This window comes from Daktulosphaira vitifoliae, unplaced genomic scaffold (assembly GCF_025091365.1).
Source record: "Daktulosphaira vitifoliae isolate Bord-2020 unplaced genomic scaffold, ASM2509136v1 Scaffold_4, whole genome shotgun sequence".
Lineage (NCBI taxonomy): Eukaryota > Metazoa > Arthropoda > Insecta > Hemiptera > Phylloxeridae > Daktulosphaira > Daktulosphaira vitifoliae.
Genome location: NW_026099575.1, coordinates 26303027 through 26327821, shown reverse-complemented (window position 1 = coordinate 26327821; position 24795 = coordinate 26303027). Strand labels below are relative to the sequence as shown.

At 25.6% G+C, this 24795-nt stretch overlaps 2 protein-coding genes across 5 annotated transcripts; both read right to left on the bottom strand.

Annotated features, from left to right (window-relative positions):
* Window positions 1-3220: 3220 nt before the first annotated feature.
* Window positions 3221-12820, bottom strand: LOC126904425 (glucose dehydrogenase [FAD, quinone]-like). Of its 3 annotated transcripts, none has more exons than XM_050683461.1 (6): window positions 12802-12820; window positions 9298-9501; window positions 8987-9128; window positions 8777-8905; window positions 8487-8707; window positions 3221-4499 (listed from the first exon to the last, which is right to left on the bottom strand). In XM_050683461.1, the coding sequence occupies exons 2-6, from the start codon at window positions 9421-9423 to the stop codon at window positions 3351-3353; spliced, it is 1767 nt and encodes a 588-aa protein (XP_050539418.1). In that variant the 5' UTR covers window positions 9424-9501; window positions 12802-12820; the 3' UTR covers window positions 3221-3350. The 3 variants fall into 3 exon arrangements, with proteins under 3 accessions (XP_050539418.1, XP_050539419.1, XP_050539417.1); XM_050683462.1 differs by lacking the exon at window positions 12802-12820 and adding an exon at window positions 10268-10284; XM_050683460.1 differs by lacking the exon at window positions 12802-12820 and having other exon boundaries at window positions 9298-9738.
* A 6582-nt stretch (window positions 12821-19402) lies between these two features.
* Window positions 19403-24143, bottom strand: LOC126904426 (glucose dehydrogenase [FAD, quinone]-like). 2 transcript variants are annotated; one of them, XM_050683464.1, is made up of 6 exons: window positions 24027-24143; window positions 23139-23281; window positions 22809-22950; window positions 22579-22707; window positions 22286-22506; window positions 19403-20743 (listed from the first exon to the last, which is right to left on the bottom strand). In XM_050683464.1, the coding sequence occupies exons 2-6, from the start codon at window positions 23262-23264 to the stop codon at window positions 19595-19597; spliced, it is 1767 nt and encodes a 588-aa protein (XP_050539421.1). In that variant the 5' UTR covers window positions 23265-23281; window positions 24027-24143; the 3' UTR covers window positions 19403-19594. The 2 variants fall into 2 exon arrangements, with proteins under 2 accessions (XP_050539421.1, XP_050539420.1); XM_050683463.1 differs by lacking the exon at window positions 24027-24143 and having other exon boundaries at window positions 19404-20743; window positions 23139-23452.
* Between the last annotated feature and the right edge of the window lie 652 nt (window positions 24144-24795).

Genomic DNA, 24795 nt, shown 5'->3' with positions numbered 1-24795 from the left:
ATTTTTTTTTATACTAAAACCTTAGATATTTACCTTTCATTTGATATCATTTTTTTGAAAATCTATCACTTAACCTGCTCATTGGGGGGGATTTAAAATGGCAACTTTTTTACAAAAATTAATTTTTTCAACTTAATTTTTGAAAATGTTCCGGAAAGACTGCGTCCTTTAAACATATATCAAATTAAAGCTTATTTTATGTACTACAAAATGAAAAAAAAAAATTTGTCCCGACACTTTTTTTTCTACATTTAAACGGCTGCCGTAGTTAAAAAAACACTATTTCTGTGTTAAAATATTCGATTTTCGATTTTAAATTTTCAACTTAAAAATGCTATAACTTTTTGAAAAATGTATATATCAGCACAAATTTTTTTTTTCTAAATACATTATAAGTACATCTTTCATTTGACATACTTTTTATTAAAATTGGACAATTTCCCCTTATATAGGGGGCGTTCAAAACTTAAAATATTGTAAAAAACATAGATCTTTTTCAACTGAACTTTTGAAAATGTTCCGGAAATACTGCGTCCTTTAAACATATATCAAATTAAAGCTTATTTTATGTACTACAAAATGAAAAAAAAAATTTTTCCCGACACTTTTTTTTCTACATTTAAACGGCTGCCGTAGTTAAAAAAACACTATTTTTGTGTTAAAATTTTCGATTTTCGATTTTAAATTTTCAACTTAAAAATGCTATAACTTTTTGAAAAATGTATATATCAGCACAAATTTTTTTTTTCTAAATACATTATAAGTACATCTTTCATTTGACATACTTTTTATTAAAATTGGACAATTTCCCCTTATATAGGGGGCGTTCAAAACTTAAAATATTGTAAAAAACATAGATCTTTTTCAACTGAACTTTTGAAAATGTTCCGGAAATACTGCGTCCTTTAAACATATATCAAATCAAAGGTTATGTTATATACTATCAAATGAAAAAAAAAAATTTGTCCCGACATCTTATCTTCTATGTGCAAATGGCTGTCGAAAATTTAAAAAAAAATGTAATGTTTGCGATAAAAATTACATTTTATCGGGATGTTTTTTGTACTTAAAACTGCCATAACTTTTTCAAAAATGAACAAATAAAAATAATATTTTTTTGTATTGAAACCTTAGATATTTCCCTTTCATTTGATATAATTTTTTTTGAAAATCTAACACTTATTCTGCTCACTGGGAGGATTTAAAATAGTAACTTTTTTACAAAAAATAACTTTTTCAACTTAATTTTTGAAAATGTTCCGGAAATACTGCGTCCTTTAAACATATATAAAATTAAAGCTTATTTTATGTACTACAAAATGAAAAAAAAAAATTTGTCCCGACGATCTATCTTCTATACGCAAATGGCTACCATATTGAAAAATATTTTTGTATGATAATTATGGGTTTTGTATTTTATTTTACTAGAACTTGATGTTGCTTTTGCAATTATCCATCAATTTTTTTAAATTAAACACTATCTACAGATTTGCATCGAAGCGTTTCTTATGATAGTGATTTTAATCACTGTCAGATTAAATCTTTACTGGACCCTACTATGCAATGTCTCCACTATGCCGCGACCCCACTGTGCTACCGTTTTTTTAAATGATTTTTTCTAAAAAATTTTTTACCTTTACTTTGGTTTGGTATCTCGAAAGTTACATACACAAATTTTATAGTCGCAATATTATTAAAACTTTTAATTATAACTATAGTATGTATAATACTTATAATTTAAAAGTATTATACATATCACTTCTTCTTTAAACATATGACAACTATAAAATAACTATTTACTAAAAAATAATTATCTATATTGGTTGCAGTCATTGTTACCTTGGAATTCCTAGAATAGATTTTTAGGGGTCATTTTTGAAAGTTAAGTTATTATTTTCTTACTATTAGATAGAATAGCGTAAGAATTCTTCTAAATTGCGCCCTCCGCTCACCTATAACTTAATATTATAACTACACATAATTTTTATCTGCGTAGTTTTCTCACCTTATAATTAAAGTGAACTATAGTAATGTGAATTTTTTATAATTATTATAGAGTAGTGAGAGGAGTACTGTGAGAGTGAAAGGGAACGCATTTTAGAAGAAATTTTATCTGTGCGTTATAATAAAGTAAAGCTGCACTTAATACTACCCCACTCATTACCATTTCTATGTCCTCAAATGCTAATATCTCATAATATAAATAATACAAATCTGGTTATCAACTAGTTAACATTTTATTAACCATTCACATTTAATAGTAAAAAATAAAAATAAGTTCATTGGAAAATTTTAATTTCCAAAATGAAATAATAAATTACAATTTTTTGTTAATTAATTATAAATATTTTTATTTTATTATTATACATTATTTTCTAGGTAACATATATATAATTTAGTGTGACATCAAAATATAATTAGAAAAAGAACTTTTATAGATAAAAAAATTAATTATTCATTCACTGGTGAAGTCAACTTATCAATTTTTATGAAAAAATCATACAGTAGTATACTTAATAAATAGCAAACTATATGAGGAAAAAAGCGAACAATTATATTTGAGTTCCATATATTTATTACTTTTATTAATTTATCAATAAATAAGGCTAAATTGCAATTAAAAATTGCTATTTAAGAATTATAAAAAACTTCACAATAGTACACCCCATTCTGCTTTAATCATATCAACTCCTTTTTCACCAATCTTAATGGTCTTTGCATTTGTGACAAGAATTTGTGCAATAGATTTACTGCAGCTGAAAATATTTACTACTTCTTTAATTTCAACTGAACAATGTGTAATTATGACGCTAGACGACTAGTCTAGTCTTTGCTTGAAGCAAAGTAGTCTAGAAGCAATATATACTAACGATTCATCCAATATTATTTTATGTATTATCACTATGGACCATAGTGATTGGAATAAAATTACAATATATATATCTTTCACATATTTCTAAAAGCAATTTTAATTAAAAATAAGAGTATCCTAAATACGGTGTAAGTAATTAGTAATTTTATTAAAAACACTTCCTTCTTAAATTTGAAAATTCAACGAAAATAGTTTGAAACCAGTAATTTTAAATATTTCATGGAGATTTTTTTACGCAAAGATGAACAGAGCTGTTAGAGAATCACTGAGAAATGTGTAAGGGATGTTATCAACAACAACTAATGAGTTGTTAAGATTTTTAATTAAAACATTATTTTTATAACACAATTTTTCTTGAACATAATAAATATATTTAAATTAAAAAGACAAATATATATTAATATTCCTAATATGAAGGGGTATCTTTCGAAAGTTACCCCTAAATAAATTATAATTAATATCAAATATTCAATTGCATCTAAACATTATTTACAATAGTGGCACCCCAATCCTCTTTAATCATATCTGCCCCTTTTTCTCCGATCATAATGGTAGGTGAATTTGTGTGACCGGCTGGAATTTCAGGCATAATTGAAGCGTCTATGACCCTCAATCGCTTGACACCGTGAACACGAAGTCTTGGATCAACTACCGCAGTGGGATCACCAACTGGTCCCATTTTACATGTACCAGATAAATGATACATAGAATAACTAATTTGTCGGGCTGCACATTTCCAATAGGCGTTCGAATCAAAAACGTATTTGGTACAACCAGGCAACGGAGTTGTCAATATTTGGGCATCAAGTTTTCTCATAGCGTCTGTCTTTAACATTCGCTGAACAATACGAACGCCAGCAACTATCACATCCAAATCGGCCTTGTTTGAAAAATAATTAGGATCAATAAATGGATGGTGGAAAGGATTCGTATCTCTTAACCAAATACGACCTTTACTTTTAGGGCGCATGACCATTGGAAACACTATAAAACTGTCTTTGTCTGCAACTGGATTATAAACTTTATTAAAGATGTCCGTTCGAAGCCCAAAGTATTTGTGAGCTGAAACATCAGAAGTGTACGAAGAAGAAAACAATAGCAATTCAAGATCGGTATGGCCATCTGAATTATTTGGATTTTTTGTATCAAAAAATGCCAACGCTTCTGTGCAACCAGCTACTGATATTGTGCTATCTATACCAGTAGTATAGTTGTACATCGTAAACGGATCTTTTAACAATCTATCCATTTTTATCGATACGGTATCATTTATTAAGATAAATAAACCTCCTAATGATATATGATCCATTAAATTTTCACCCACTGGTAAATTACTCAATACAGGAATGCCTTTTTCTTTCAAATGAGCTTCAGGTCCAATGCCTGACAACATTAGCAATTGTGGTGAATTAATTGCACCACCACATACTATAACTTCTTTTCTAGCATAAACTCTATATTTTTTATGTCCATTCACATATTCTACTCCAATTGCTGTTTTTGAGACTGAATCAATTAAAATTTTAGTGACTGTACTATATTTTTTTACGTGTAAATTCTTTCTTTTACTTGCTGGATACAAAAAAGCTGAATTGGTACTCCATCTACGACCGTTTTTCATTGTAACCTAAAAAATCAAAATATTATTTAACACTTTTTTCAAGACATAATTAGAAATTTTAAGAATTATCCATTGTATAAAGCTAAGAGTTTATGATATTTTAATATGAGTTTACAATTAATTAAAAATAAAAATTCCCAACATTTCTATTGTTTTTAACCTGACTCCTTATTTATTAAGATTCTCAAAAAATTTTAAAAACTCACTTCCTCCGACAGCTGCACATTTTAATAACTATATATAACTAGATATGTCAGTTTTTTACATGTCCTAAAAGTGTAGTATAACTTCTACATATGTACTCTTTAATATTTAAAGTATATTCAAATACTAATTTTTTACATATTCATTGAAAATTTAATTTTTTAAATATGTTGAAACGAATGAGCTTTCAAATGTCATTACTAATTTGTTTATTCAACATTATAAAACTGACTTCACTAGAATTTTTTTATAAATATATTTTTATGACACATATGCCAACATCGAAATCATGTAAAACAATAAAAAAGAACTTATTGTTAAATTAAGTCACAATAAAATAAAATATTATAAAAATAAAAAGTAAAATATTTCGTAGTTTTTTGACAGACAAATATTAACACTAATAATTTGTTTCATTATTAATTAATTCTAATTAACTATTTTATTAATTTTAAAATGACAAACAGTTCATAAATAATCATTATAAATTAGGCATATTATTATTAAGTACTAATTTTTTTATATATAATTTTACTTTTGCACATCATTGTATAAATTATTTATTATAACAGACAATAACTTTTAAATAATTTAGACACCCAAAATAATTAATCTTGTATTTATTATTTCTAGTAATTAACTAGAAAAATTATTCTATAGTAAAAATAAATTTACTAAGCCAAAAATGTAAAACAAAAATTTAATTATAGCTAATCTTAAAATTTGTTTTTTTGTTTGTCAATTCGATTTACCATTCTCTTCTATAATATTATTTTAATTATAACAAAAAAAAAAACAAATTAAACTTTCCTATAAATCATAAGCTATCAATAAATGCTATCGTACGTCGGTAGTATCCTGACGTAGACACAAAAAGTCGTACACAAATTAACAAATGTTCTTTGACGACGAGTTCGTCGTTTTTAGCTTTTCTCAAGTCCTCCCGTTGGATACACTGATCAGCCCCAATCCTTCAAATTTGTGAACTATTAAAGGAGTAGAGTTTAGACCCGTCAGCACAGTTTAGCTCAAAGTAGCAGACTGAAGGGTGGCTCCTCATCAGCCACCAGCACAACTACCTTTTCACTATATCTACTAAAGGACGGTAAATAACATTGCTATTTAGTGGTATCATATGATACCACTAAATTATAGAATTTATATAAAATCGAAAAATCGTGGTAGCAATGTTATTATTGTTTTCGTTTAATGTACGGAACGTTACGCATCGGTCTACTTAGTTGTGTCATCATTGAAAGAGATATATTAATAAACGCGAAACTGTTTTGTGCATTTGAAAAAGTCAAATTTTACTTTTTTTTTATATATAATTAACGACCAAATAATGTAAGTATATTTATAATTAATTACTTTTATTAAGGACGATAAGCCCAAAAACTAGCCAGGAAGCACACCAATTACACCGGCACACAAAAAAAAAAGTTGTCTGTACTTTTGACCAGACCCACCTACGGACATGTATTTTGACCCGTTGAATCCGAATTTGAAGCCCGTTTGGCCCTGTCACCCTTCAGATTTGAGTAAAATGCAAAAAACCAAAAAATAAGCAAAAAATTGCGAAAAACTGCAGTCACAGCGATGAAAAAAATTTTATGGACCCTGATCAAGTATGATTTTTATGTATTTCAATTTACTGAAACTGAATCTGAACGTTAATTAGCCCGTTGAGTTGTTAACATTTGAAAAATAGCAAAAAAACCCAAAAATTGCAATAAATCATGAAAAATCGAAATTATTGAGATGAAAACAATTTTTTGGATTCAGATTGAGTATGATTTTTATGTATTTTATTCCACTGAATTTGAATCTGAAGTTTTCTTGTCCCATTAACGTTTTAAAATTAAAAAAAATCTCAAAGAACCAAAAAAATCAGGAAAATTGTAGTTATAAATATGAAAAAAAATTTTAAAAGATTAATATTGAATAATAATAAACAAATAATATTAAAAAAATTATAAATAAGACTAGGTATTTTTCTTAAATTTCAGACTTCTGATAACTTCAGTTTTTTAACTGAATATAAGTTTTATAACATATTTTAAAAGTATTTAACAAAATAATATATACTGTAGTCAATTTTTTATTAATTTAGTATAAAATGCTCTCATACATTCTGGACATACAGCACATTCTGAATCACTAGGGATTTCCAAATCAAAAAAAAAAAAATATATCTTTATCCCTGAGATCTATTTTCAACTAGCAAAAAAAACATCATACTATAAATTGTTATTATTTTTCATATAATAGGCACAGTGGTATCATTCCACATAGTAACTAAGCAATTTGGAATACATAACAACATTATATTGTTTCAATATTGCCAAATATGAATAGATTGTACTATTTTATGTAATAAAAGTAATTAATTATAAATATACTTACATTATTTGGTCGTTAATTATATATAAAAAAAAAGTAAAATTTGACTTTTTCAAATGCACAAAACAGTTTCGCGTTTATTAATATATCTCTTTCAATGATGACACAACTAAGTAGACCGATGCGTAACGTTCCGTACATTAAACGAAAACAATAATAACATTGCTACCACGATTTTTCGATTTTATATAAATTCTATAATTTAGTGGTATCATATGATACCACTAAATAGCAATGTTATTTACCGTCCTTTAGTAGATATAGTGAAAAGGTAGTTGTGCTGGTGGCTGATGAGGAGCCACCCTTCAGTCTGCTACTTTGAGCTAAACTGTGCTGACGGGTCTAAACTCTACTCCTTTAATAGTTCACAAATTTGAAGGATTGGGGCTGATCAGTGTATCCAACGGGAGGACTTGAGAAAAGCTAAAAACGACGAACTCGTCGTCAAAGAACATTTGTTAATTTGTGTACGACTTTTTGTGTCTACGTCAGGATACTACTGACGTACGATAGCATTTATTGATAGATTATGATTTATAGGAAAGTTTAATTTGTTTTTTTTTTTGTTATAATTTACTTCAAATTCGGATTCAACGGGTCAAAATAAATATCCGTAGGGGGGTCCGGTCAAAAGTACAGACAACTTTTTTTTTTTGTGTGCCGTTGTTATTAAGATTGACTAAAGTACCAGCAGTTCAACTTCGACTCTTGCTGCACACAAACACACAATTTTAACAAAATATAAAATATTTAAGCTAAGTGCAGGTTTTTAGATAGTTATTTTATTTAAGAAACGTAATCAACAAAAAGTCAAATTGTAATATAAAAATGTAACACAAAATAAATTAAATCGTACAAAATACAAAGTTGATCGCATCAAACATCCTGACCCGTAACTCGACGTTTCTTTGTCAAAACGTCCAGTCTCACACTCCTTTTCACGTTTCCTTTTTATATTCTTTTTCCAACCATTTTAATTTGCTTACCCTGCAGTTCCCTTTTATATGACGTTATCGTATTGCTTGGGAATTCAAAAATTGCTAACTCAGTGCCTGAGCAAGTGTCGTGGCAAGCGGGACACCTGCCCCGGGACCCTCGGTCATTGGTTTAGTTTAAATGCCTACCTACTTTTTTGTCCGTTGAGCAAATAAAGGTCTTTAAAAAATTTCAACCCAGAAATAGAGAAAACCCACACGGCTAACTTGCCCCGGGTCCCGCAAAACTTTGCGCCAGCACTGTGCTTACTCCTGTTGTAAATTTTGTATTATACTAAAATCGACGTTATTCAGCTTTTACTATAAGGCCTAATTTATGCTGTATAACACTCAAATATAAAACACTATTTTAATGAAAAAAATTAAGTATTCTTAATATATCATTATTAACCTGTAAATAGTTTGCTCCGATTTGTTTTTCACCATTTATATCAATAATAGGATGTCCGATTTGTAGTAAACTGTTAACAAAAGCTTTAGCAACTTTTGTCTTATAATTGACATCAGATACCCATAAAGGCCCATCTTTGCCATGGAAATTCTTTTCACGTTGTGATAGATTGTCCCGCTCCGATTTTATGAAATATTTAAGGACTTGATCGTAACTCCAACCTACAGGATTAGATTAAGAATTAAAAAATTAAAATTGTATAACAAATTCAAACATTTATATCTTCACACCTTCATTGCCTAATGCGGCCCAGTTGTCATAATCTCTTCTGTTACCTCTATTGTAAATCATAAAGTTCAGAATGCTGCTTCCACCCATCACTTTTCCTCTTGGTATCTTGCAGCGTCGTTTATCAAAACCTAAAATAAATAAGTTACCATACGTAATATCAAATAGTATATGTATTTTATAATAGCATTAAGAAAAATTAATTTTAGTACTCAAGCAAGAATTGTTCATCGGTACTGTTTTATACTTCCAATCAACATCCGACCCTTGCAAATAAACTGCTGTAATTGGTACATCCATTAAATGAGTGGATTTTTGACCAGCTTCAATTAGTAGAACTTTCCATTCGTGTACCTTAAAGTATAACAATTAATAAAAAGGTTTTTTTTTTATGACACAAATTAATTGTTTGATAATTGTTCTTTTCAATTATCATTTATCTTGAATTGATCAAAAACTAAGTATCCTCTGAATTTGTGTTCAAGTGTTAAATAAAAATAATAAATGATATGATAATGCGTACCTCTGATAATCTGCTTGCTACTACGGCTCCTGCACTTCCTGCTCCAACCACAATAAAATCATATTCCGGAAGAACAATTTTTCTATCTTTTGGTTCTTTAGCTTCCCATTTAATAGCCTCAATCATATATGTCAAAAAAGATTCTGACAGTGGAGGAAAATTTTCCTTTTTAGCGTTCTGTCTGGATTGTCTTGAACAATCAATCTGAATAAGAAATGTCAAGAAAAATAGTGAAGTAAAATTTAATATTAGCGAACGCATAGTGTTAATAACTTTAACTGTGAGAGTCCAATGTAAAATGTCGAAGAGGACAATCGTTCATACTTGTTTTATTTAAAACATTATAACAAAATTATTTCGTGTTTTGGAAGGGCGCTGACTGTTATTATATAATTCATCTCAGAAAACAAACAGTAAAAATTATCTGATGGTTTCAAATTTTTCGTATGTTTAAATGTAAAATTATTGACACCTCTTCAATTTGGAAAATAATCAATAAAGCAATGTAAAAAAATCAATTTTTAACATTTTTTATTTAAATTGTTATCGAAGTTAAAATATAAAATATATAATTGAATAAAAATTTAATAAGCTTTAAAAATTATTTGTTTGAAAATAATTTTCATTTTTTCGGAATATTAAAATTTCGAGCTATCTAAAAGACAAAGTAGGTTTTTGTAAATAAGTTAATATTTTGTATTACAGGAGACAGAAAACCATTTAATGAAGAAAAAAATAAAAAACATGTGTAATGTATTTCTACACATATTTTTACACATAAATTTTTTTTTTTAATTAAGTTGAATTTTTGTTCATCAACGTTTATTTACTAAACTTAAATAATAAATATTTTGATTTATTATAATTTGATAATTTAACAATACATTGATTTGTCCAGCCTTACAAATTTTATTAATTAATTTAACATAAAAAAGTAGTTTTGATTAGAAAAATTAAGACAAACATTTACTTTTAAACTGTTAAAATAAATTATAACTTTCTTCGACCAAAAACATCAAATTTTTATCTCTAACTTTGTGATATAATTTTAAACCATTAGTTGAGCAATATACAGTGTTCAGTAAGTAAGGAAACAGAAAATTGCTACAAATAATAAGAACAATAGAAATCAGTTTCCTTACTTATTACACACTCTATAGAACAAATTATTGCTCGTTTTATAATAAGTAATAACCAGTTACAGCTAAAAATCTGACAGAAATATAAGTTATTATATATTTTAAGAATGCTTGTATTAATGTAAACAAAAATATAATTGTACTTTTTAATGGTAACGACGAAAAAAAATAATATTGTGTAATATTTTATGTTATTATGAAAATTAAAAGATGATACAATTCTATTTTCCCTATATTTTTCTAAATCAAACAAAAAAATGTAAAATTAATTGAAATTTCAAGGATATACGCTTTATTTTTTAATTTACAAAATTAATTAGTTACAAATACCAAATAATAATGGGAAAAAAAAGAAAGCAAACTAAAGAATTTATGTATATCTTAATTTTAAGTTGCTAAAAACCATGTTTGAAGGAGAAAAAATAACTCGAAGAAAAAATTAAAGACGTCCTTAAAAATAAAAATAAATAATAATAAAAAATAAAACAAAGTAAACTTTATTTAATTTAATACAAATAGGTATATATTGATATATTATAATGATATAAGATTTATACAATGATTTTAATTGATTAATTAGATTTTTAGTTCATTTATACCACTATTTGAGTTCTAAAATAAGGATCTCAAATAATTATTAAATAGTTAAGAATAATATTTAAAGTTTTGATATTATTTATCTTAGGCTAAAATTTGGAGTAACAATAAAATGTGTAAAAAAAATTTTTTGTGTGCCTATGTGCCTTAATTTTCAAATTATAATATATAATTATTTCTCATTAATGATGGATATGAAATTAATTATGCTAACACAAAAACCAATAAAAGTTTAAAACCATAAAATTTTTTGAATTATCATCAACATCTGGGACATTTTAAGGATAAATCAAACAAACAATAGCACTTCCGTAAAAAAAAATGATGAGACTTTCTAAAACATTTAGGAGAGCTAAAATTATGTAGTCAAATTTTAAAATATATCCCTGATTTTAAAGACATTATAAATATATATTTTTTTGCTAGGGTAATCACTTTCTTTTCGCTACCTCTAAAGGTTAATTTCCTCAGAAGGAAAATAGAATGTTACTAAATCATAGTACTATAATTATAAAAAACTACAATGAGTCATTTATTAAATAATTTTTTACTCTAAAGAAAATTGATTATCACTTAATAATATAAATCGGTGTACTACAGTGAACTTACAACTCAATTATTTTTTTTACTTGGAATGAAAAATTGTTTGTAAATATCTTAAAACTACTAGTTTATTAAAATGTATATATATATTTATATATAGGTGAACCAGATCTATTCAACAATTTTTATAACTTATGATCTAATAATCATTTTGTTATATATTTTTTTTAATTTTTTGTATTTTTAAAGTACGTTTAAAGTAAACTTTTCATTATTTGTCTCACTTTAAAAAAAAGTTCATTTTTTATAAATTTACAATAAAACTATTTTTTAATCCTTTTTGACAAAAAATATTAATGGCTTGATAATAATTTTAATTTATAGAGTGAATATGTAGCAGAGGTCGGTACAGCCAGACTTATTAATATTTTTGGATATTTCCGCTATAAGAACAATAATTTCATATATATTAGCTTAGATGCGAAGCTTAGAAGATATTAGTATTACTACGATGTATTTTTTTTTTTTGTATCTGTTACCACTTTTTTTCAGCTCTCACCAAACCAATTTCTTTCAAGAATACATCATAAGATCACAAATCGTATATACTGGAATACTTTACTCTCAAAAATTGAAAAAAATTCACTCGTTCCTCGTAAGTGGGGAAATCCTTAAAAAAATAACAATTTTTAAAATCAGTATTTTTTGACATCTTTTACTTATCTGCCATAACTTTCTGAAAAATGAATGAATCAAAACAAATTTGTTTTATAAATACTGAAGGTATTTTTCTATCATTTGATATAATGTTTTTTTTAAATCTAACTTTATATGCTATTATAACTCAAAAATTAATAAAAATAAAAAAAGTGGTGAGGATAAAATTTGTAAAAGTGGGAGTTACACCTAAAGAAAAACCTCAATCAATTTTGATAGAGAAATTTAATCAAGGGTTTATGATAATGTTTTATTAATACGAACAAAATAATTATTCTTATAAATAATTATTGTTCAAGACAAGAAAAAAAAATATCATGTTGATAAATATATCATAGATTTAATAGTAATGATATATTTATCAAATTGAACAATGAATTTATTATATAGATCGAGGTTTTTCTCTGGGTGTAGATTAATAGTGAGAGTTACTTTTAATTCGGGTTGTGGTTTGAGGGTTATGAAATAATATAAATATAAACTCTTATGGATTTAAAAAAAATCTTACCTAGTAATTTTTTCTTAGTTCTTATAATATCTTAAATAATAGTATTAATTAATAATTAATGAATAATATAACATAATTCAATTTAGTTCACAACTTTAACACGTAAGAACTTCCACAATGATGACGACAATGTTAGCGTAGTAATGTCTAGAGCACGAAAAGAAAAGACCAGAATAAGGGTTTGCTCTGCCCTTTTATAATACTTTTTATCCTTGAAAATCATCATTGTCTAATTCTTACAGTATAACTGTTTATTGATAAGTAAGCATAAAATACAGAAATGATTACAGATGAATAGAGTATATAAATCATTTTGACATTTTATATATAACATTAACATAGTTTTATTACACATAAGATTAGGGTTGATACAGTGCATTTAATTATTAAAATTATAATAAAAAGATGACAAAAATAATTTATAGATTTCTTTTCGGAAGGAATGATTTTGAAAAGTGACTATTAATCAATTTATGATTGAATTGTGTGTATTAGAATATAATTAGTGTGTGTTTGTTGAATGTTTCTCCAAGTTGTTTATTTATAAATTTTTGTTTGAAAAGAATTTATATTTTTCTAAGAATATAAATATAATGTATAAGTAGAAATGGTTATTATTTTAAACGAAAAAATAATAAGATATCATTATTGTGGACACAAACAGGGTAACCTAGTGTTATCCCATGTCAATGGTAGTGACGATATATTACGGCAATATAATGAGATTTTAAAATACTTAAAATATACAAAGTACAACATTTGCACAAAAATCTAACTTCAACAAAATTTCATAATTTTTTAGCAATACTGCGTTCTTTAAACATATGATAATTTAAAGCATTTACTATATACTACACGTTGAAAAAAAAATTGTTCCGACACCTTATCTTCTATTTGCAAATGGTCGCCAAAATTAACGTTAAAACAACAAAAGATATTATTTTTGCGTAAATAACCACTGTTTTTTAATTTTTTATAATTTTCATTTTTTTTCAACTATTTACTTACTTATTAATTTTTTATTTTTTATTTAGCAACATTAGGTTAAAATAATATTAGTCATATATAACGCAGAGGCAAGTACTTCCATTGAACTTCCTTTCCTATTATACAAAAATAAATAAATACGATTTAAGTTTAAATTATAAATTTTTTTATCAAAGATTTTTGTAGCTTTTAATGTACATATAATACAAGAACACCTGCAAACAAATGTCTTAGAATAAATTTAAATCCCTCAAAATCCTCGAATATTGAAGATTATAATTGCACGAATCAGGTTTATTAATATTTTTTAGGTTAGATAAAAATTTAAAAAATTCCCAGAGTATTAAGGAAAGTTTCTATCTACACCCAGAGAAAAACCTCGATCTATATAATAAATTCATTGTTCAATTTGAAAAATATATCATTACTATTGAGCCTATGATATATTTATCATTATGATATTTTTTTTCTTATCTTGAACAATAATTATTTATAAGAATAGTTATTTTGTTCGTATTAATAAAACATTATCATAAACCCTTGATTAAATTTCTCTATCAAAATTGATTGAGGTTTTTCTTTGGGTGTAAGTATGATAACTGAACAATTGTAATAGTAAATTTTGTGTATGAATTACATACTAAATTTAATTGGTATAATAAGTATTTTCCAAGTATTATATTATAATTATAAAACTTGTAATCAGGGTATAAATAAGGAAATAGATGTTCATATTAGTTTTGGAGCAATTTAACAATTCCTTCTAAAAATTAAACTGTATCTATAGATTTGCATTGAAGCTTTGTTTTATATGATATTGCTTTTTACCATTTTCATATGAGGCGTATAGTTTCAATATCAGCTATAAGTGATTTTTTTTTAAACGATTTTTTTTGTATTTTCTAAATGGTCACACTGTACTAAATGTTTTGTACAATTATTGTACTTAAAAAAGGCTATAACAGTTTTAAATTAATCATGGAAAAATATGGGGTTGGTTTCAAAATCGCCCATCTAACAATGTCAATTTCAAAAGAAGCCATAATCAATTATATGTTTTTCTTCGCGGTAAAATAATAATTGATAATGATTATATTTTACGCTACGATATTAATACTGATTAATATTTTTAAGTATTTAAATTTAAAAGTAAAGTTTTTATATTGATTAAAGAGTACAGTAAAAAATATAATATTTAGTTTTTATTTCAATGTTTGTTTCAAAAAATACCTATATCACATAGTCAATTTCAAAACCAGCCATATATACAGGAAAAAAAATGTTGAATTCAAAACCAGCCATCTGATGAAATTGGCAACAAAACCAGCTGTATAAAAATTATAAAATTAAATAACTCTCTTAAAAATATTTTGTTAAATTAAATATTTACTCACAATGTGTTTACACTCCTAAGCTTTAATATCATATATATTATAAAATCTTCGAGTTAAATCTTAACCTCATTATTTTATTTTGTTGTTCCTGAAAAAATTCAAAGAATGGTCTAGCTGGTTTTGAAACTATACGCCTAATATATCATATATACTTGTCTCAACTATGTCACGTCCCAAGTGTGTACGATTTTTTATCTCCAAACTTAACTTAAACGAAAATACTTATTTAAATTGTATATTACACTTTAAGGTCAATTTTCTACAATAAAATTTAGGATTCACTCTGTATATAATTAAAATTATATAATTGTCAAGGGCATATGTTTTAACTGGATTTTTAAAAAGTATTCTTTTGTGTTGAAAAACACGTTTTTAGCTTGTGGTGCAGGATTATTTTTTTATATATGACATTTTAAGAGGAACGTGTTAAAATAATTTCTTATTGATGTTTTGTACTTAAATTTTTGTAGCATTTTAAAGTTCATCAAAATAATTTTATTGTGTCGTTTGAAATATATTTAATATAAACCAAAAATAATTATCAATCAAAATATTTTTTAGTGTTAATAACTTTAATACGGTCAATAACAGCATATGTCACCTCAGATTTGTATTTTCAATATGTATAGTTTTTAGAATAATTAATGAAACAATTTTTTTAATGGATTTAAATATATAGAATGATCAAAAAAATCTTATTTTCATATTTTTAGTTTAAAAATTTCAAACAATTTTGTTCTTATATATATATTTTAAACCGATGAATCATTTCCGTTTTAAAACTAAATAAAAATTTGTTTATTAAATAGAAATTCATTTTTAATTTGATTTTCATAATACTGGAGATAACAATAAGCCATCTATTATTGTCAGTATTTATTCTTGTTATTCATCAACAGAAAATTACCAATAGAAAATTGGTCAAATATTTAAACTTTATCTAGCAAATAATAGTAGAAGAATGATTTGTCGAATAAAAAATGGCCATAACCTTAATCAATCACCCTACATAAGGATAACAAATACCTAAGGAAGTCATTAATTAATTTATATACTGTAAATTGAACTAGAAAAACACGTTTAATTTACATAACGACCTTAATGTTAAGATTCTTACACTAACAATTGTAAAATAAAATGAAAAAAATTATACTTAATAAACTGAATAAGCTTACTGAATTGTTAATGGTTAAAAAAATAAGATTATAGGCAAAATTTAGATTAATTTATACTTATAATTAATTTCCTAATTTCATTAAATAACCTCATCACTATACATTTTTTATAAATGATCAAATTCTTTAAAAAATATTCTCTTTGATAATCATTAGACTCATTATCGAAGATAAGTTTCTGTCAAATACCAGATTTAACCTGTTAAATAACTTGTTTGTCTTCGTCTTCATAGAATAATGAATATTAAATTTTTTTTTATTGCTATAATTATGAAAATAGAATAAAAACAAAGGAGTGATAAAAAACCAACACAAGAGGGTCGCGACACAGTGGTGACGTGCAATAGTTGGGTCATGTATAATGATATCTGACAGTGATTAAAATCACTATAAAAAAAAAACGCTTTGATGAAAATCTTTAGATAGTGTTTAATTTTAAAAAATTGGTGGATTATTTCAAAAGCTATATGATCTGCTATTTCCTTATTAATATCCTGATTAAGATAAAGTACGTATAATGAAAGAGGGATATAAATATTATTTCTCATAAAAAAATTGTATTGATCCATACACTTTTTAATAAGTTATAGCATTTTAAAGTTAAAAAAATAAAATCTAAAATTTTAACACAAAAATATCATTCGGTAACTATTTACACCGTGAAGACAAAATAAAGTCCGACATTTTTTTTTTCCATAATAAAGTATATTACATTATCTTTAATATAATATATATATAAAAGTGTCAGAGTTTCCGGAACACTTTCAAAATTAAAGTTGAAAAAGTTAATTTTTTGTGAAAAAGTTGTCATTTTAAATCCCTTCCTGTGAAAGGATCAGATTTATAAAAAAAATATACCAAATGCTAAGTAATGACATAAAGCATCTTTAAAAAAGTTATGGCAGTTTTAGGTAACAAAAATTGAAAAAATTAGCAATTTTTAATTTGTAAATTCTTATGAGATTTCCCCCATTTACGGGGAAAGAGGGAAATTTGTCAATTTTTGAGGGTAATGACTTCGACTAGATACGATTTGTGATCTTATGATGTATTCTTGAAAGAAATTGGTTTGGTGAGAGCTGAAAAAAAGTGGTAACAGATACAAAAAAAAAAATACATCGTAGTAATACTAATATCTTCTAAGCTTCGCATCTAAGCTAATATATATGAAATTATTGTTCTTATAGCGGAAATATCCAAAAATATTAATAAGTCTGGCTGTACCGACCATGAGACACATGGATAACATACACATTAAAAAAATACATCATAGTAAAATTAATATCTTCTCAGCTTTGACACCAAAAACGTTTTAAAAATATTAAAATTTATCGATTTTAAAAATTGTTTGAGAGGATGTGTTCAACTATATAAAATCTGTTTAAAAATATTTGTCCAATGAGAGCTGAGAAAATTATTAACAGATATACGATAAAATAAACACATTAAAGTAAAATTAATACTTTCTGATAAACCAAGAGTTATATCATTCAACAATTTTCTTAAAATAATAATTATTTTAAGAAAATTTGAATGACAAGCGTTAAAAAAATCACTTGTATAAGATACAATTTAAACAAATACCAACCATAAAAAACAATTTACATTATAATACAAAACTATTGTACAGACCTTAATGTAATTTATGTTGTATTTTTATTTTTTAAAGGGGTATTTTACATAAGAAATAATGTATTGAGTAAGATTCAATCAATAATTTTGAGTCTTCACGAAACACATAATAATGAATAAGAAACTTAAGAGCGTTTTCCTTGACACGAAATGTGTTTTCGTATAACTAATGAAGTAATTTTTTTTTCTGAACAAATTTTTTGGGGTACCTATTTTAGATATTTTGTAATATTTTTCCAAAATGTTTTTCATAACAACTTCAGATTTCAAAAACAATTCTATTCGTGCTACTGATTAACGCTACAATTAAATTTAAAATTACTTATATCTTTTAAAATGTAGTATATTTTATGTCATGTGTAGAATAACATTTTACAAGTGTTTTACTTCTCTATAAAATAATAATTTTTAATTTATATTTTAAGTTCAAATATCTCAGAAGAAATAGGAGTAATTAATCTACTTATCTATATCATATACATTTTCAAAAATTTAGTATATTAAATGATATATCTGCAACACCATTACCCTTATATTATTCAAGTGTTTTGATACTTAATAACCAAAATCAATCGAATGTAAGAAGAGTTTAAAGTTAGATTTATAAATAGGACAGCAACAATATTCATTTATAATTTTTTTTAATTAATCCAAACACACCAATGAACAAAACTCATATTTGTTGTACATCAGTAAGACGTGCTCAATAAAAGATAAAGTAATCGAATAATAAAACTACATCTAAATCTTCAATTAATTATTGTCTAAACACCATTAATATTAAAAAACATTTAACAAAAAAGAAATGCACCATTTGTCTGAGATAATGAAAGTAAAAAATTCATTGGTTTAGGAAACAAATCTGGTTCGAATTTTGCGTGAGAACAAATCACAATAGCCCGTCAAAAACTTCGGCAATAGACTGACTACAGCTAGAAATATTCTCTACTTCTTCAATATCAACTGAACAATTTGTAATTATGATGTTGGATAGTGAATAATTTGAAGCAAAATATACTATCGATTCATCCAATATTATCTAATGTTTTATCACTATGGACCATAGTGATTAGAATAAAATTACAATTTTTATATCTTTCACATATCTATAAAAGCAAATTTAATTAAAAATAAGAGTATCCTAAATACGGTTTAAGTAATTAGTAATTTTATTAAAAACACTTCCTTCTTAAATTTGAAAATTCAACGAAAATAGTTTGAAACCAGTAATTTTAAATATTTCATGGAGATTATTTTTACACACAGATGAACAGAGCTCATTAGAAAATCACTGAAAAATGTGTAAGGAATGTTTTCAACAACAACTTATGAGTTGTTAAAATTGTTAATTTAAACATTATTTTCATAAGACAATTTTTCTTGAACATAATAAATATATTTAAATTAAAAAGACAAAAATATATAACTATTCCTAATATGAAGAGCTATCTTTCGAAAGTTACCCCTAAAAACTAATCTTAAATAAATAATTGTTTTACAATAAAATTGATATTTATCATAATTCATAAAAATAAATAAAATTTTTATCAATAAATCATTATTTAACAAATAAATAATAATTATATATAAAATATTCAATTGCATCTAAACATTATTTACAATAGTGGCACCCCAATCCTCTTTAATCATATCTGCCCCTTTTTCTCCGATCATAATGGTAGGTGCATTTGTGTGACCAGCTGGAATTTCAGGCATAATTGAAGCGTCTATGACCCTCAAACGCTTGACACCGTGAACACGAAGTCTTGGATCAACTACCGCAGTGGGATCACCAACTGGTCCCATTTTACACGTACCCGATAGATGATAAATGGAAAAACTAATTTGTCGGGCTGCACATTTCCAATAGGCGTTCGAATCAAAAACGTATTTGGTACAACCAGGCAACGGAGTTGTCAATATTTGGGCGTCAAGTTTTCTCATAGCGTCTGTCTTTAACATTCGCTGAACAATACGAACGCCAGCCACTATCACATCCAAATCGGCCTTGTTTGAAAAATGATTAGGATCAATAAATGGATGATGGAAGGGATTAGTATCTCTTAACCAAATACGACCTTTACTTTTAGGGCGCATGACCATTGGAAACACCATAAAACTGTCTTTGTCCGCAACTGGATTATAAACTTTATTAAAGATGTCCGTTCGAAGGCCAAAGTATTTGTGAGCTGAAACATCAGAAGTGTACGAAGAAGAAAACAATAGCAATTCAAGATCGGTATGTCCATCTGATTTATTTGGATTTTTTGTGTCAAAAAATCCCAACGCTTCTGTTCCACCTGCCACTGAGCACAGGCCACCATTACCCATATAAAAGTTTTGCATAATATACGGATCTTGAAGCAACCTATCAGTTTTCAAGGACACTGTATCATTTATTAAAATAAAAAGTCCTCCAAGTGATATATGATCCATTAAGTTTTCACCTACTGGTAAATTACTCAACACAGGAATGCCTTTTTCTTTCAAATGAGCTTCAGGTCCAATGCCTGACAACATTAGTAATTGTGGTGAATTAATTGCACCACCACTAACTATAACTTCTTTTCTAGCATAAACTCTATATTTTTTACGCTCATTCACAAATTCCACCCCAACCGCTGTTTTTGTAACCTCATCGATTAATATTCGGGTAACTGTACTATATTTTTTTACGTGTAAATTCTTTCTTTTACTTGCTGGAAACAAGAAAGCCGAATTAGTACTCCATCTTCGACCGTTTTTCATGGTGACCTAAAAAAAAATTATGTACATTTTTTTGACATTCCTCATATTTAAGATAAATTCTTAACTATGCAATGTCTTCACAATTGTATAAATGTTATTTTTATTAAAATAACATTTATATAATTAGGGAGTAATTGATTTATTGTAGATTTTGATTTGTATAATTATAAACATTTATTTTTCGATTGCTAAATCATGATTTAAATACTTTTTAATTCTATTCTTTATAAAATAAATGAAGTTAACATCTTATAACTTATAAAATGTTAACATCATTTATTTTAGAGAATATTTATATTTATACACATTTATTTTAGTATAAATATTAGTATATCTAACTGAAGAATTGACTGGTCGATTATAACTATTGAGCCAATATTTCGGAAATTATAAATATTTCTCTATCATGCTACTCCAACGATCCAAATGTAAGCAACTAATTTTGAGCTGCACATCTTATTTTGCCAAAACATTAACGGAAAAGCTACTTTTAAAATTGTTCAATAGCATGTACTAATATTCTATGCTATAAAAGTGATAACTTCTAATGGTAAATATCAAACTATATGATAGTCATATAATATTAATTTAAATACTAAATATATACCCTAGTTTTAAAAAGTCATTGATATGAAAACTATTTAATGTTTTTTTTTTTTTAAATTTTTGGAATACGAAAAACTTTTTTTCAAATTTATGTAATAGGTTCAACAAATTACTAATTGTGATATTTAGATAAAAAGAGGCATGCCCTTCCAATTAAAAAAAGTTTTTTACCAAAATTATGAAACCTACGAACATCGAAATATTAAAAAAAAATATTAGCTTATTTTAAACTGGGAAGGAATTGGTTTTGTGATAATGTGCATTTTTTATGCTTGTTTATTAAAATTTAAATTAAATTAAAACTTTTTAAAAGTTTTCAATGGTTAAAAATAATCTTTTTGATGATATTTTTTCAATGTGTTATTTGATTTTAAAATGTATTTTTTCAAGAAAATATTTTGCAGATTCACATCGAAGTGTGTTTTATAAAAGTGATGTTAATCACTATCATCTATACATGTTCCAACTATGTCACGTTCCCTCTGTACTAGGTTTTTTCATTGTGTAATGAATCACGATTAGCAAAAATGTAGAAACTCCTAAACTCATATTATATTGTCATTGTCACTATCATCGAATGCTAGAATTCATTATTATAAAAAACTTAATTCATAATATGTTATTAAGATTATTATAAACATTTAATTTTTAAAGCAATATTTAGAAAAAAACTATATTATAACAACTAGCACTCAGTATGTAACGACTTATAACACAATAAACTAAATTTTACGTTTTTATTAGCTCTAGTAAAACATTTTATTTTCGTATTATAATTATTAAATTGAATATATAAAAATTTAAACCGGAAAAATTCATAAAAATAAAAATATATAAACTATAACAGCTAGTCCCACTTTTCACTATTAATTACATATAATACGATATATTTTCATGTAATTGGATAACTCGTTTAACGTTTATACTATTAAAAATAATTACCTGTAAATAATTTCCTCCTGTTTGCTTTTCCCCATTTACGTCAATAATAGGATGCCCAATTTGTGATAAACTCTTAACGAAAGCTTTGGCTATATTTGACTTAAATTTAATATCTGATACATATAAAGGTCCGTCTTTACCGTGGAACATCTCCTCACTTTGAGACAGATTTGCTCTTTCCGATTTTATAAAATATTTTAGTACTTGATCGTAATTCCAACCTACAATGATAACAATTTTAAAATTGAATAAATTAATGTTATGCGACAAGCATAAACATATATTTTACACACCTTCATTACCCATTGCAGCCCAGTTATCATAATCTCTTCTGTTGCCCCTAGTATATATCATGAAGTTGATAGCACTGCTTCCACCCATCACTTTTCCTCTTGGAATTTTGCAGCGACGATCATCAAAACCTAAAATATATTATTTAATAGATGGATACTACCCCTTAAATAATAACACATTAATAGTATATGTATAATATAATAGTATTGAAAATAATTAATTTCAGTACTCAAGCAAGAATTATTCATCGGTATTGAACTATACTTCCAATCAATATCCAACCCTTGCAGGTAAACTGCTGTAATTGGTATATCCATTAAATGAGTAGCTCTTTGACCAGCTTCAATTAATAAAACTTTCCATTCGGGAACCTAAGTATAAAGATTTTTGTATCCGTTATTATTTTTAATGTTGTGAAGATGAAATCATGTTCAAATTAGAGTCATACAGTTTTTTATTGAATACATTTTATCAAAACTCAATATTTTATCATTTAATTGTGTAAAAACATGTTAAAAGTTGTAATAAAAATTATAATTGATAAAATATTACTACATACCTCTGACAGTCTGTTGGCCAAAACAGCTCCTGCACTCCCTGCTCCAACCACGATAAAATCATACTCCCGAAGCAAGTTTTTTTGATCTTTAGGTTCTTTAGATTCCCATTCAATACTTTCCATCATATACGCCAAAAAACCTTCTGTCAACGGAGGAAATTCTGTATTAGTGTTAGTATCATTATCACGAGAGCACTCATTGAATGCCAGAAACGAAAAAAATAATAATATAAAAATATTAAATATTAGTGGGTGCATTTTTTCTAGCTTCAATCACAGTTGCTCAGTTTGTAATAACCGACAAAATAAAATTCTAACTTGTTTTATACCGTATCTAACAAATTTATCCAATTTGTATTGGAGGGGTAATGAATATTAATCAAACAACCTGTGGATTTTTTATTTGGTTACAAAATAATAATACAAATATTACAAACTATTTTGATAAATAAATTAAAATTATTTGTGATCGAAGAATAACCAATACATATATATATATATATATATTTTTTTTTTTGAAAGACCCCAATTTTACAATATTTACATTGATATAAGATAAAAAATTGTTTTTTAAAAATTTTTTAATAATCTTGTTTTGTTTAGATATTCATTTAATAATATATTTAATGTATCAAAAATTGGCATTTTATTACCTACAAATTTAAAATAAAATTTCATTAAGTTTTATTTATTATATATTTGTTACATTTCAAATTAATATTATAGCTAAAGTTGTAATTTCAAATTATAAATTCTTATAATTCTAGTAGAGATATTAATTTTCCACAAATTCATTTTCCTAAAAAACTAACAAACGTTGGATAGAATCCAAATTTTCTAGAACAAAAATATTATTTTGGTTTCAATAGGAAGCTGAGAAGATTTTACCTTGATATGCATTTTTTTTAGACTGTCCATGAAAATTCACAACACTCACTGGACCGCTTTCAATGATTAATATATCAAAAGAACCCGATTTCAAACTAATTAAACCTATCGCTGTCGAAAATTAAAAAGAAAAACCTTCATTTATAAAAATTGAGAAAAAAAATCTCAAAATTACGCTATTGTAAAAATAGCATTAATCAATTTTTTTGTATTTTAAAACTACTACTATAAAAAAAATTAACTTATTGAAATTTTAATATGGTATACTAAAAACAATAATTTTTCTTTTGATATACTTTTTATGAAAACCCATTGAAACACATAAGTATAGAAAGGGTTTAAAAGTGATTAACGCATGTAATAAAAATTTCTTCAACTCAATTTTTAAAAATATTCTAAAACGTCTGACAACTTTTAACCTATATTAATTTAAAGCTTTTGAAATTTACTACAATAAAAAAATATTCTTTCTTACCATTTTTATATTATGAAAAATCGGCCATCAAAGTAAAAATTGCAATTTAAAAAAAAATTTAATAATTTTTAATTAAGTAAATAATTTAGCAAGCACTTAATATTCGAGTGAAATTTGAAAACATAGAAATTGATTTATTAAAAATATACAAATTATTGCATAATTTAACAGAAATGAAGCGTTTTTTATTAAATAAATGTTAAACACATATCATCTATACTTGTCCCAACTATGGCACGTCCACACTGGGACGTTTTAAAACTTTACTTACAAAAAAATAAAAATTAGTATAAT